The 12,077-nt window shown below is 69.8% G+C and overlaps 2 protein-coding genes across 3 annotated transcripts; one reads left to right on the top strand and one right to left on the bottom strand.

Annotated features, from left to right (window-relative positions):
• The first annotated feature begins 885 nt into the window (after positions 1-885).
• On the top strand, positions 886-2,363 carry LOC132318034 (mesoderm posterior protein 2-like). Its single transcript, XM_059824148.1, has 2 exons — positions 886-1,863; positions 2,241-2,363. Exons 1-2 carry the CDS (start codon positions 886-888, stop codon positions 2,361-2,363), a joined length of 1,101 nt encoding a protein of 366 aa, XP_059680131.1.
• Positions 2,364-3,535: 1,172 nt separating this feature from the next.
• ANPEP (alanyl aminopeptidase, membrane) lies at positions 3,536-11,472 on the bottom strand. 2 transcript variants are annotated; one of them, XM_059823787.1, is made up of 21 exons: positions 11,440-11,472; positions 8,489-9,409; positions 8,086-8,231; positions 7,863-7,999; positions 7,652-7,778; positions 7,387-7,541; positions 7,200-7,313; positions 6,930-7,073; positions 6,752-6,817; positions 6,543-6,608; positions 6,166-6,338; positions 5,998-6,074; positions 5,700-5,833; positions 5,534-5,589; positions 5,282-5,429; positions 5,026-5,117; positions 4,736-4,846; positions 4,477-4,644; positions 4,262-4,402; positions 4,006-4,087; positions 3,536-3,730 (listed from the first exon to the last, which is right to left on the bottom strand). In XM_059823787.1, the coding sequence occupies exons 2-21, from the start codon at positions 9,085-9,087 to the stop codon at positions 3,572-3,574; spliced, it is 2,895 nt and encodes a 964-aa protein (XP_059679770.1). In that variant the 5' UTR covers positions 9,088-9,409; positions 11,440-11,472; the 3' UTR covers positions 3,536-3,571. The 2 variants fall into 2 exon arrangements, with proteins under 2 accessions (XP_059679770.1, XP_059679769.1); XM_059823786.1 differs by lacking the exon at positions 11,440-11,472 and having other exon boundaries at positions 8,489-9,459.
• Between the last annotated feature and the right edge of the window lie 605 nt (positions 11,473-12,077).

Consider the following 12,077-nt stretch of genomic DNA (forward strand, 5'->3'; position numbering starts at 1 on the left):
ACTGCCCCCCCAGCCCCCGCTTCTGCTGCGTCCCCAGCCCGTGCACGCAGGCAGGGTCCTTTTCCCTGGAGCATCCTAAAGAGCTTAGCACCCCACCACGGTGCTGCCCACTGCCTCAGGGACCCTGACCCCCGGTCTGGGGTTTGCACCAGCTGGACAAGCAGCACAGGGAGCCCCAGCTCCGTGCAGGGGGGCACAGCCCAGTGGGTCCCCACAAACACTCAGGCTGTGCCTCCAGCTTCTCCGGAGCACGCCAGGAGCTCAGAGAGACGGGGCTACATCCCATGGGGTCAGGGAGACTGAGGCAGCATGGCCGGATGCAGGGACATGTTACGGAAGGGAGCACGCGGGTCCCACCACCAGTGTACCAGTCTTGCTGTGCATCCCCGCATCCCCTGGCTCCTCAGGGCAGTTGGTTTGAGCTGGGAGCACACCCAGGACCCCCAGTCCCAGGGCTGGGAGCTGTACAGAGGGCAGGGGAGGTGTGGGACACTGTCGGCTGTCAGGGCTGGCGGCTCAGGGTCCCAGCACTGGAAGGTCAAGTCCCCGCTCCTGCCACAGCGCAGCTGGCATGGCAGAGCTGCGGTGCAGAGCGGTGCGGGCTCTGGCAGGGCTGGTCGACGCATTAGCATCTCTCATGGCCGTGTGAATTGGTCTCTGCACACTTCCCAGCGCTGGGCAGCGCCAATTAAGGGTCCAAGGAGTCAGAACTGACACCTCTGCAAATGGGCCCGGCATTCCCAGGCTCCCGGCCGGCCCCAGCCTGGCTGTGTAGGTTTTGACACCTCCAGGTGGCCTCAAAGGTGTTGCCTCGCACCCCAGCCCCGCATAAAGCCGGGACTGCCAGGGCACCCCCAGATGCGGGCAACGGAGCGGACCCCAGCCATGGCCGGACCCCCAGCCCTGCTCCTTCCCCAGGGCCTCCAGCACCCGGCGGGCCGTGCCCTGCTCCAGAACCAGGCCAGGGCCCTCACCAACGCCGCCTCTCCAACTCCTTCTGCGAAGCCCCATGGCATGTCTCCGTGTCCCTTGCCGGGCCGGCGGCTAGGGGCCGGGGGGCGGCGGGGCAGCAGGGGTGAGCCAGGGTGGTCCAGGGGGCCGGGGGGCCCGCGGCAGAGCGCCAGCGAGCGGGAGAAGCTGCGGATGCGGCGGCTGGCACAGGCGCTGCTGCGGCTGCGGCACTACCTGCCGCCCGCGCTGGCACCTGCGGGGCAGAGCCTGACCAAGATCGAGACCCTGCGCCTCGCCATCCGCTACATCGCCCACCTCTCGGCCCTGCTGGGGCTCAGCGAGGAGGTGCTGGCCCGGCGGCGGGGGGTGGCCCCCCAGCACTGCCCCCTCTGTCCCCAGGGCCTGGGGTGCTGCCAGCCTCTGGACCCCCGCCTGCACTCGCCGGCCCCTGCTCCACAGGAGGCTTCGCCCCCCAGCACTGTGGGCTGGGGATCACCTCCTGTAGTGGGGACCCCCCCGGAGCTGCACAGGGCTGCTGGCATGGGGACAGGGGCCTGGGGATCACCCCCCTATGGCCCCACTGCGGGGACCCCCCCAGAGGTGCTTGGGGTTCCTGACATGGAGATGGACGCCTGGGGGTCGCCCCCCTACATCCCTGTGGCAGGGACCCCCCTGGAGCTGCACGGGACCCCTGGCTCCATCTCAGGGTCCTGGTCGTCACTGCTGTGCAGCCTCGGAGCAGTGACCCCGCTGGACCCCCCCCAGAGACGCGCCGTGGCCGTGGGTACCGTGACACCTTCCTCCTGCTGCTTGGAGCCTGCAGCCCTCCCCCAGCCTGCCGGGGCAGGACTGACGGACACAGGGCCCCCTGGGACCCCCGCGCATGGCTCCCAGCTGCCTGCGCACCGCCAGGTACCCACAGCCCCCTCCCCAACCCAGCCCCTGTCCCCACAGCCCCCCGGGCTGGGGGAGAGGCCCCCGAGGGGCGGGAAGGGTGGTGGATGCTCCTCGCAGGGTGCGGGCAGGGCTGCACCCGCAAATCCCCCTGCGCACTGTGGCCGGGGTGTCTGCATGGGCTGGGGGGCACAGCACGATGCCTGCTGATCCAGAGAGCCAGCCCAGGTGTGGGGTGCGGGGTGCGGGGTGGGGGGCATGGCGTGCGGGGCAGGCAGCACGGTGCCGTCCCACGGCCGCTCACCTAACAGAGCTCTTTCCGCACAGCTCAGCAGCCCACCGGCCCCGGACAGGCTCGTGCCGCAAGCCCCCCGTGCTGCCCCTGTCCTGCCCAGCTGCACCCCAGCACGGCACTGGGGGGGCTGGAGCTGATCCTGCACCCCCGGCTGCAGGGGACAGTGGCGTGGCCGTGCCGCAGAGCTGCGCGGGATGGACACCAGGGAAGGGCTCCTCATTAAAGCTGCCATGCGCTGCTGCAACCCGACTCGTTACTGCGGGACCCCTCTCGCTGCGCCCCAGCATGGGCAGTGTTGGGGGCCCGCGATACCCCACAGGCTGGCACCCCACACACACAGAGCCAGGCGCTGCCTCCGGGCCGGGGCTCGGTGTCCCCTCCCAGCCCACACCACAGCCCGGAGATGTCCCAGAGCTGGGGTGACAGAGTGACTCACCCCTGGGGGGGCTTCCCCAGCCCCACCAACCCCTGGAAGGGCAGCTCCCACCCACCCGACAGGCCCCATCCCTTTCCTGTGCCCAAAGCCCCCGGGAGGGTTTGGGACTGGGTCTGCAAGAAACGCCCTTGTGCTGCTGGAACCGTCCAGCTCCGTCCCTTCGGGGACCTGGGTAGCCCACGGGGGACAGTCCCCGGGGGGCCGGCTGCCGGCACCCCCTCCTGCCCGGCATGGCTGCCGGGGCCTCGGGGAAGCCGTGGCTGCCTCCTGCCCTGATCCCACAGCGTCTGCCGCGGCGGGAGAGCCACGCAGAGGCATCCCGGCCCCGGAGGGAGCGGGCACGCCAGCCCGCTGTGCAGGGCGCAGGGCTGGGGCCCAGCAGGAGAGCTCGCACGCAGCCGTCAGACGGAGGGGCCGGGGGGCTGGCGTCGGCAAAGCCCCCAGAGCCACTTAGCACCAGGCTCCTAACGGCCCGGGGGGCTCTGCATCCCCGGCCCCCACCCCATGCCCACTGCGGGGTCCCAGGCGTTTCCCGCCCAGGCCCCAGCATCCCCCCAGCATCCACAGCCGCCGGTGAAAGCTGGTGTGCAAGCCTTTATTTACACCCCCAGGCCTTGCACAGTCCTGCAGAGCCCAGCGCTGCACCAGGCAGTGGGGCCCCCCCGCCAGCCCAAAGCCCCCCCGTTCCCCCGCCGCTGCCCATCATACAGGCGCCAGGCCGTGCCCGCGGCAGTGGACCCTGCCCGTCCGGAGCAGCAAAGGATCCGGCCGGGCTGGCCCAGGGGGACAGGGCACGGGGTCCGCTGGGAGGGAGCGTTTGGGGCTGGGGGCCAGAGAGGATGGAGTGAGCAGAGCTGGGGAGTGGGTGAAGGTCCGGCCAAGCCATGGGGCAGGGGGCTCTGGGAGCTTCGGGCTCGGCCCCCACAGCCCATCCCGCGCCAGCCGGCCCCACGGCCGGGCCAGGAGGAGGGTGCGCGGCAGCCGAGGCCGCACGGTTAGCTGGAGGTGGCCTCGCCCTGGAACCAGGCCAGCACCGTCTTCTGGTTCTCCTTCACCCACTCGATGTTGGCACGGGTCCTCTCCAGCGCCTGCTCCAGCGCCCGCGTCCCCGACCCGAAGCCGATGTCCTGGTTGTCTTCCTTGAACTGCTTCAGCTGCCGGGGAGAAGAGGAGCTGGAGCAGGCGTGGGGCACCCCGACAGCCCCCAGCAGAACCCCGAGAGCACCCTGAGAGCCCCCGGCGGCAGCCTGGGACAGAAGCTGCCCGGACCCCTGGGCGCACAAGGGGCAGGGGCGGGAGCCCCCCTCCCACGGGCTGCTGGCAAAGGGCAGGTTGCGAGGCACCGGCAGCGCAGAGCCGTGCCCCTGCTCCTGCCGGCACTGGGGTTCCTGGTGCCCGCTCCCACGGACACTGCCAGGTCCAGCCTCACCTGCTGCAGCTCAAACTCCGTGGAAAACCGCTGGGTCACCGACAAAATCAGCCGGGAGAAGGAGAAGGAGCCACCCCCGTACCTGGGAGAGCAGAGGGAGGGCTGAGCCGGGGGCAAAGCAGCATCGGGGGCCAAGGCTGCTCTGACCCCGCATGGCCAGGGGAAGGGACGGTGCCACCCCCCCGAGGGGCACAGGCAGACGGGGGACACTGCCTGCCCCAGCCAGCCTTTCGCGGCCCCCCCGCGCGGTGCTCACTGGCTGAAGAGCGTCCTCCAGTTGCCGCGGATGAAGTCCCAGGCCAGGGGCTGCCCCACCACGTTGCTGGCGATGCTGTTGATGGTGGCGGTGGCATCCTGCTTCCGGATCTTGTTAGGGTCGAGGGTGTACTGCAGGTACCTGGGGGGGAACGCCGCTGGGTGAGGAGCTGGCAGGGGCAGAGCCGCAGCGCCTGCCCGGGACCCCGCACCCACCGGTTGAGGATCCAGGGATGGGGGCTGCAGGAGAGGGCCGTGCGGAGCTTGTCAGCCTCAGACACGACGGTGGCCTCTCTGAACCTCTCCCAGAGGAAGTCCCAGGCCTCCTCCCCACCCGTGGCCACCATGCTGCAGTAGATGGAGGAGCGCAGGTTCGGGGGGATCCTGCAGGAGAGAAGAGCCATCTCAGCCGGGAGTCCCTTATCGTGCCCAGCCCAGCCACCCACCGCGGCACCCGGGCACCCTGGGGACTCACGGGTTCTTGGTGACATTTTGCTGCCACTGGCGGAAGAATTTGGTGGCCAGGTCCTGGCACTCGGCGATGCCATAAGAGCAGGCTGTGCTGATGGCATTGATCTCGTTGTACCTGCGGAGAGAGGGGCCGCGCGGGGCTGGGGACCAGCACATGGCAGCCAGGCACCAACCGGCCGGTGCCGGGCCACAAGCGGGGCCGTGCCCTCTCCCCGGCACACACTGGGGTGACCGTGTGGGTGTGGTCAGGGAGACCCCGGGGGTCCAGCCCAGCCCCGGGGCCGCGGCACTCACTGGTCCATCAGGCCACTGGGGATGGTGACCCAGTTATTGGTGATGTTCTTGTAGTGGTTGAAGAGGGGCGTCACCTGCTTCCGTATATATTTCTGGGGGGCAGGAGGATGGTCAGCGCGCGGTGGCACCGGCAGCAGCCCCCCGCCCACCTCTGGGTGCAGACCCAGCCCCTTGGCCCCGTTCCCCCAGCACGGGGCTCTGCCGAGCGGCGGGACGTGCTGCAGGGCCGGGGCTGGGCGGTGGTGGCACTGCTCACCGTCATCACCCCAAAGACCTCACTGCGGTCGAACATCAGCTGGAAGTAATGGAGGTTGTTGAGCGCTGCCTCCCAGGGCATGTACGCCGTCTCCCGGCTCAGGAACCGCGTGGTGCTCAAGGCCAAGGTCACATTGACGTACTGGGCCCTGCAAGCGGTGAGGGCAACGTCAGCTCCGCAGCCCCACAGCTGCCCACGCCCAGGGCGCCCACCCTGCCCCGGCAGGCACCCAGGGCAGCCGGCACGGCTCACCTGGCCAGGTTAAAGGCGTCATCGATGATCTGGGCACGGTTAATCACAGGGATGGCCTGGGAGAGGGCAGAGTCAGCGTCTCAGGGCAGCCCTGAGTGGGATGTGCGGGGTGCGTGGGGTGCGTGGGGCGGGGGCCCACGCCCTGGCCCCGGCCAGCCCCATGTACCTGGTGGTCGGTGGAGAGCTGGGCAAGGAGCTGGTCCCAGTTCTCCTGGTTGTAGTTGACGCGGAAGTACCCGCTGACGTCCAGGTTCAGCAGGAGCCAGTTGGGGCTGCTCACCTTGAACTGCTCCTTGGTTTCTGGGAGGGGGAGAGGAGGGTCTGCCAGAGCAGCCCCCCCACCCCGAAGGGGGGCCAGGCTCAGCCCCCCCCACCGGTGCCTCCCTGGGAGACCCCAACCTCTGCCAGGGCAGGAGGGGTGGCAGCGAGACCCCTGCTCCCTGCCCGGGCAGGGCACGCCATACCTGAGACTTTGGTCAGCCAGTACCTGTCCCCAGCGGTCTCACGCGTCATCCAGGTGATGGGGACGATCCACGTGTAGCTGTGCCGGGGACAGGCAGGCCAGTGGGACCACCCCTTGCCCCCCGGCCCCTCCAGCCCCTGCGCCGCCGACGGCCCCCCGCCCCACTCACTTGAAGATGGAGGGTCTCTCCACCACAGAGGTGCGGTTCAGCAGGAAGTGGTTCTGCTTGACGGTGCCGTCGAGGGTGTTGACGGTCACCACGGGGAAGCCCATCTGCAGGGTCCAGCGGTCCATGATGTTGCTGATGGAGTCGGGCAGTGTGACGTTGTTCTTCACGACAGCCTGCGGGGAGGACAGCGCCGCGGGTCACCGGTGCCGGGGGGTCCAGGTGGGGTGCAGGGCTCAGCTGGCACTGCACCTCTCGCCCAGTGCGCAGTGGCCGTGTGGACGGGACCCGGTCCCACCAGCAGCCCCCCCGAGCTGGGGCAGTGGCAGGGAAGGTGCTGGATCAGGGGGAGCAGCTGGGAGCAGCCAGCCCCCTCCTACCTCTTGCAAATGAACCCAGAGGTCCGTGTAGACGGTGTTTCCGTAGGCAAAGGTGTGAAGGTAGGTCTGTAGGAGAGCACCAGGAGAGACGGGTGGGCAGGGGCAGGTCTGGGGTGCAGGACACCCGCAGAGCACCCGGGGAGGCCCCGGCTGTGGGCCACCCACCCCGCAGCGGGGCTTGGTGCCCGCTGGCACCAGCAGAGCCTCACCTGCAGCCCCTGCTTGAACACGTCCTCGGTGAGGAAGTCGGAGAGCATCCGCAGCACCGATGCTCCCTGCAGAGACGGCAGGTGAGAGACCCCGGATGTGCGGGGCACCCTGCAGCCCACCCCACCGCCCCGGGACCCCCGCGCTCGGTCCCCACGTGCCCGGGGCTCACATTCCCACCTTGCTGTAGGAGATGCTGTCAAAGACCTCGCTGATCTGGGCCGGGGTGTTTATCTCGTCCTCGCGGAAGGAAAGCGGGTGGGAGGTGGTCAGGGCATCTGTCGCCATCACCGTGTACACCTCGTTCAGCACCATCAGGTCTTTCTGCGGGGGTGAGTGCCAGCAGACACCTCAGCCCTGCTTGCACCCTCCTGGCAGGGGGGGTAGCCCCCGGGGGTGCAGGGGTGGAGGGGGTGCCCGCACCCCCTGCCCACTGGCCCCAGCACTCACAATCCTCCAGGAAGGCTCCGCCGAGTCGGCGCCCAGATACTCCACATAGGAGGCAAAGCCCTCATTCAGCCACAGGTCGTTCCACCACTTCAGCGTCACCAGGTTCCCGAACCACTGCGGGGGGGCACAGCACCCCGTCAGCCGGGCCCAGCCAGCCGGCGGGGCGGGCAGGGAGCCCGGCGGGTACCTGGTGGGCCAACTCGTGGGCGATGACAGTCACCACCCGCTCCTTGTTGCCGATGGAGGAGTAGGTGTCATCGAAGAGCAGTGAATTCTCCCGGTAGGTCACCAGCCCCCAGTTCTCCATCGCACCCGCGTTGAAGTCGGGGAGGCCGACCTGGTCTAGGGGACGGAGGGGTCCCGTTGGCACACCACTGCTGGGGTGTCAGACTGCCCCCCCACCCCGTGTCTGGCGGCTCCTCCCAGGGACCCAGCCGCCCCGCGGCACCCACCGGACTTGGGCAGCGGGTACGCCGTGTTGTAGTGCCTCTCGAAGAATTTGAGGATGGGGCCGGTCACCTGGAGAGCATAGTTGCCCTGGCCCTCGGCGATGGCCTTGGGACGGCCCCAGATGCGGATCTGGAGGGCAGAGACGTGGGGCTCAGCCGCTGCCGGAGCTCAGACCCCCGGGCGGGCGGGGGGTGCCCCCCACCCCCAGCCTACCAGCACGTTCCCCGAGGTGCCTTGCACGTAGCTGAACTGGCTGACTATGAAGGCCAGCAGGTAGGTGGACATCTTGGGGGTGGTCTCGAACTCGGTGACGTTCCAGCTCTTCCCATCAATCTCCTGCTGCCAGGTGCCTGCGGGGAGCAGAGTGAGGGAGGTCACCCCGCAGCCCCGCCGGGCCCCCGGGCCCCCCCGCCGGGGGTCCCCCCGCCTCACTCACCCCTAGCAGGCATGTTGGAAATGGCCACGTGGTCGGAGGGGTGGATCAGCGTCACCGTGAACCTGGCTTTCATGGCCGGCTCGTCGAAGCAGGGGAAGGCTTTCCGCGCATCGGCCGCCTGCATCTGCGTGGTGGCCACCACCTTCCTGCAAGCAAATCCCGTCAGCACCCGGGGGCCTCTGCAGGGGCCACCCCCCCCCCGGGTACCTCCGCTCACCCCCCGCCCTGCCTGCTCCCCGGGCCCCTCCTTGCTGGGGTGGTGTGTGGACACAGGGGGGCACAGAGGCTCCCCCACGCCCATCCTGCCGTCCCAGCGGGAGAGGAGCCCCAAACCCAGCCCGTGCCCTCCGCCATCCCCAGGCCAGCCCCGTGCCCCCGCCTCGGCGCCCTGCCCTCCACCAACTTGGTGCCCAATTCATCCACGTATTCGCTGCGGTAGAAGCCGGCCAGATCGTCGGCCAGCTCCCCCGTGAAGATGCTGAAGAGCCGGTAGCGTTGGCCCTGCTGCAGCAGGCCATCCAGCTGCACCACCAGGTACTGGGTGGTGGGCTCCAGCCACGTCTTGGAGATGGCGGGCACGCTGGAGCCGTTCACTGCCTGCAGCGAGGTGTGGAAGGAGCCCTGCATCGTGTAGTTCAGCTTGTTGCTGTGGATGAGGATGAGGTCGGTGGCTTCCATGCAGACAAAGACCACACTGCTGTTGCCCTTGAAGAGGTACACGTTGTTGTCGGGCGTCAGGAAGGGCTGCAGGGTCACCTCGTAGGACTCCGGCATCAGCGTCGTTGGCAGCCTCCACCGGTTCCAGGGGTTGTTGGGGGCAGCAGTGGTGGCGGGGGAGGCAGCCGTGGTGGTGGTGGGGGGGGTGGCAGTGCCGGGATCCGTTGCCTTGTTCTTCTCCTGTGCGTACACCACCGAGAGTGCGATGATGGTGGCCGCAGCCCCCAGGGCCAGCACGATGGCCACGATGCCCACACTCTTGCTGATGAAGAAGCCGGCCGCCATGGCGAGGCTGCAGGAGCGGTGCTTGCAAAGGAGGCGCTGCCCGGCTGGCACGGCTTTTAGCCTCTCTCTCCCACGAAGTTTATTAGTCCAAGTTAATGGGTGAAGTATTAAACGACCGTGAGGCTCGGGGCAGCGACAGCCCCCAGGATGAGCTTTCCACCCACCCGCCTCCCAGCCTTGCAGGAGCACTAACACCCAGTGCCGCTGCAGCGGGAAGCAAAACTGGCAGCTCACGATTGCACCAGCGGGGATGAGCAGTGTGGGAGCGGGCACGGGCTGCAGGCCAGGACTCCCAGGGTCCCTCCCAAGCACCGGCCTGGCCCTGCAAAAGGAGGGACAGAGAGGGTGGTCACAGCCAGCGGCCATGTCCCTGCCTTGCTGCGGGGCAAGACGGGCGGCCCCGGGACCTGAGCCCAGCCTCTGGCTCAGCGTCGCCCTATCTGCCCTCAAGTGACGGGGTCTGAGCCACTGCCGGGGGGTCCCGGCTGCCCCTCTGCCTGCGGGGGACCTGCTGCTGGGGCTGAGGGCACGACGGGTGGGGGCCGGCACCTGCACCCTGGCAGGGGCACACCTCGACGGGCTGCCCATGCGCCAGGGGAAAAGCGGGAGGGTGCAGGGTGCGGCTCCGGGGGACCACAGCGGTGCGGATGGAGCCCGGAACCGTGCTGGGGAGGAGCCCGCCCTGCCCATAGCCCTCTCAAAGTCCAGGGTTGCATCCTCCGGCTCACGCCTGGAGGTCAAACTCCGGGCCCCGTGAACTCAGCCCAAGCAGGCACGTGCCCACCGCCGCCAGCCGCAGGGCACCCAGCAGCCTGTGCGTGCCACGGGCTGTGCTCGGCCCTCCCGCCAGCCACAGCCCGGGCGAGCCGGGGGTCCCAACCGGCATGGCACACAGCTGGGAGACAGCGGTGCCGCGGGCACAGCCTCGCCTGCGCCCCACGGCACAGAGCCCCTGGACAGGGGCCTGGCTGGAGCCAAGCAAATGCACTAGGGCTTGGGGCGCTGGCACGCAGGGCAGGGGCACACGCTTCTCCGTGAGAGCTCTGCCCAGACAGGGGAGAGCAGCCTGAGCCCCCCAGGCTCTGCGGGTTGGCCCTGGGAGCTCTGCCAGAGGCTTTTCCAGGCTGGGTGGCAGACCAGGCCCTGCAGAAACCCACAGAGCAAAGTCCCTGTGCGGGGCAGGGTGGGGAGGGGAGGCGCTGCATCTCGCCCTGGGAATAGAAACTCCTCTTCCCAAGATCCGATGTCTCCAGCGGGGTGACATGGGCAGGACCTGTGGGAGCCGCAGCTCTGGGGGAAAGGGCGAACCCGGCGAGAGGGTGAGAGGTGTCCTCAGGGAACCGTGCCCTGTCCCTGACAGCGCCCAGCTGCACCCACCAGCGTCACTGTGCCTGGCAGAGCAGCCCCAGGATGCTGCAGCGTCCCCAGGCACCCCATGCCCCGCGGAGCCCGGCTGTCCCCACGGCCTGGCAGGCCACCGCTGCGCGCGGGGCTGCAGCACAGGCACGCTCTGCCCTGGTCCCTGCCCTCGCTTTGGCCAAAGGCACAGGGTGAGGGGAACAGTGAGCGCCAAATCACAGCTGGGACAGCTCCTCCGGGACGGGGGCCACCGCCAGCCAGGAGGGTACCAGGCACCCCGCACACCCTCCGTCCCACACTGGCGAGCGTGCTGCGCTCCTGCCCAGCACCGGCCCTCCCCACGCACCCCTCGGGCATGGCGTGCAGGCACTCACCCTGGCTCAGCCCTGTGTGGCCCCCTCACGCACTTCTCCCCCAGTAACACCAGCCAGCCTCTGCACCCCTCCCCGAGCCCCCTCCCCAGGCTGCCTGCACCACCCCATGCCGCCCGCACCCCCTGCCCCCTAGCCCCGGCGCATTCAAGCTCCTGCAGCCCCCACTGCAAAGCCTCCCCCTCCACGGAGCCTTGCAGACGGCGCACACGCGTGTCCCACCTCCCACACGCAGACACCCAGGGCACAGATGTAGGGTGTCACCCACGTTGACGCACGGCTCCCTTGAGGCTCTGGCCCCGCACGCCCCATGACCTCACATGCACACACATCCCAGAGCCTCCATAACCTCATGCACCCCCATGGACCCCCCCAAAGCCCCCCCCCATCACATCTGGGCTCAGTAACCCCCATGCACGTGAACCCCGCAGCCCCGAACACGCAAGCCCACAGCCCCGCCGCCTGCCCCACGCCCCACAGCCCCGTGCATGCACCCACACAGCCCCTTTTCCCGCGGGGCCCAAGCCAACGCTGCCCCGGGGCGGGGGGGGATCCCCAGGACCCCTGGCTCGGGGTCTGCCCCCCCACGGGGGTCTGGGCAGCGCCATCGCCCCCCACTCACTCATCTTCCTGCGCTCAGCGGCTGGGAGCGAGGGGCAGCCGGGGTCCCCCCCGCCCCGTCCCCATCCAGGCACCCAGGACTGCGCCCAGACTGCGCCCGGACTGCGCCCGGACTGCGCCCGGACTGCGCCCGGCTCGCGGGCGTCTCGGCTCCGCTGGCTCAGCGCGGCGGGAGGCAAGTTTCCTCCTGAAGCTCCAAGGGAAGTAACCTGAACCTCCTCGCCCCCTTAACCCCTGGGCTGCTGGCCGGCCCGGGGGCTGGCGGGGCACGGCCCGGGGCGGGGGGGGGGGCCCGGGCGCAGCGGGGGGCACCGGCCGCAGAGCCCAGCCCGGGTGCGGGGGCTCCCAGCCCCGCACAGGCTCCCGCGCACCCGGCGCAGGGGCAGGGCGAGGGGTCTCTGCTGGGGGAAGGCGCCCGGGCTGGGGGACCCCCCGGGGCTGCGGGACCCCCCGGGGCTGGGGGACCCCCCCACCGCCCCAGCTGGGAGCCGTTCCTGAGGGATGTGTGCCGGAGGCAGCCTGCCACCGCACGCAGCCTGGGGACCGAGGTGCCCCGCTGCTGGGGATGAGCCACTGCTGCCCACCCAGCCCCTACACCCCCGACCCCCCCCGGGGTCCTGCTGGGGGTCCCCTCCTTCA

Source organism: Gavia stellata, chromosome 13 (assembly GCF_030936135.1).
Source record: "Gavia stellata isolate bGavSte3 chromosome 13, bGavSte3.hap2, whole genome shotgun sequence".
In the NCBI taxonomy this organism is placed as follows: domain Eukaryota; kingdom Metazoa; phylum Chordata; class Aves; order Gaviiformes; family Gaviidae; genus Gavia; species Gavia stellata.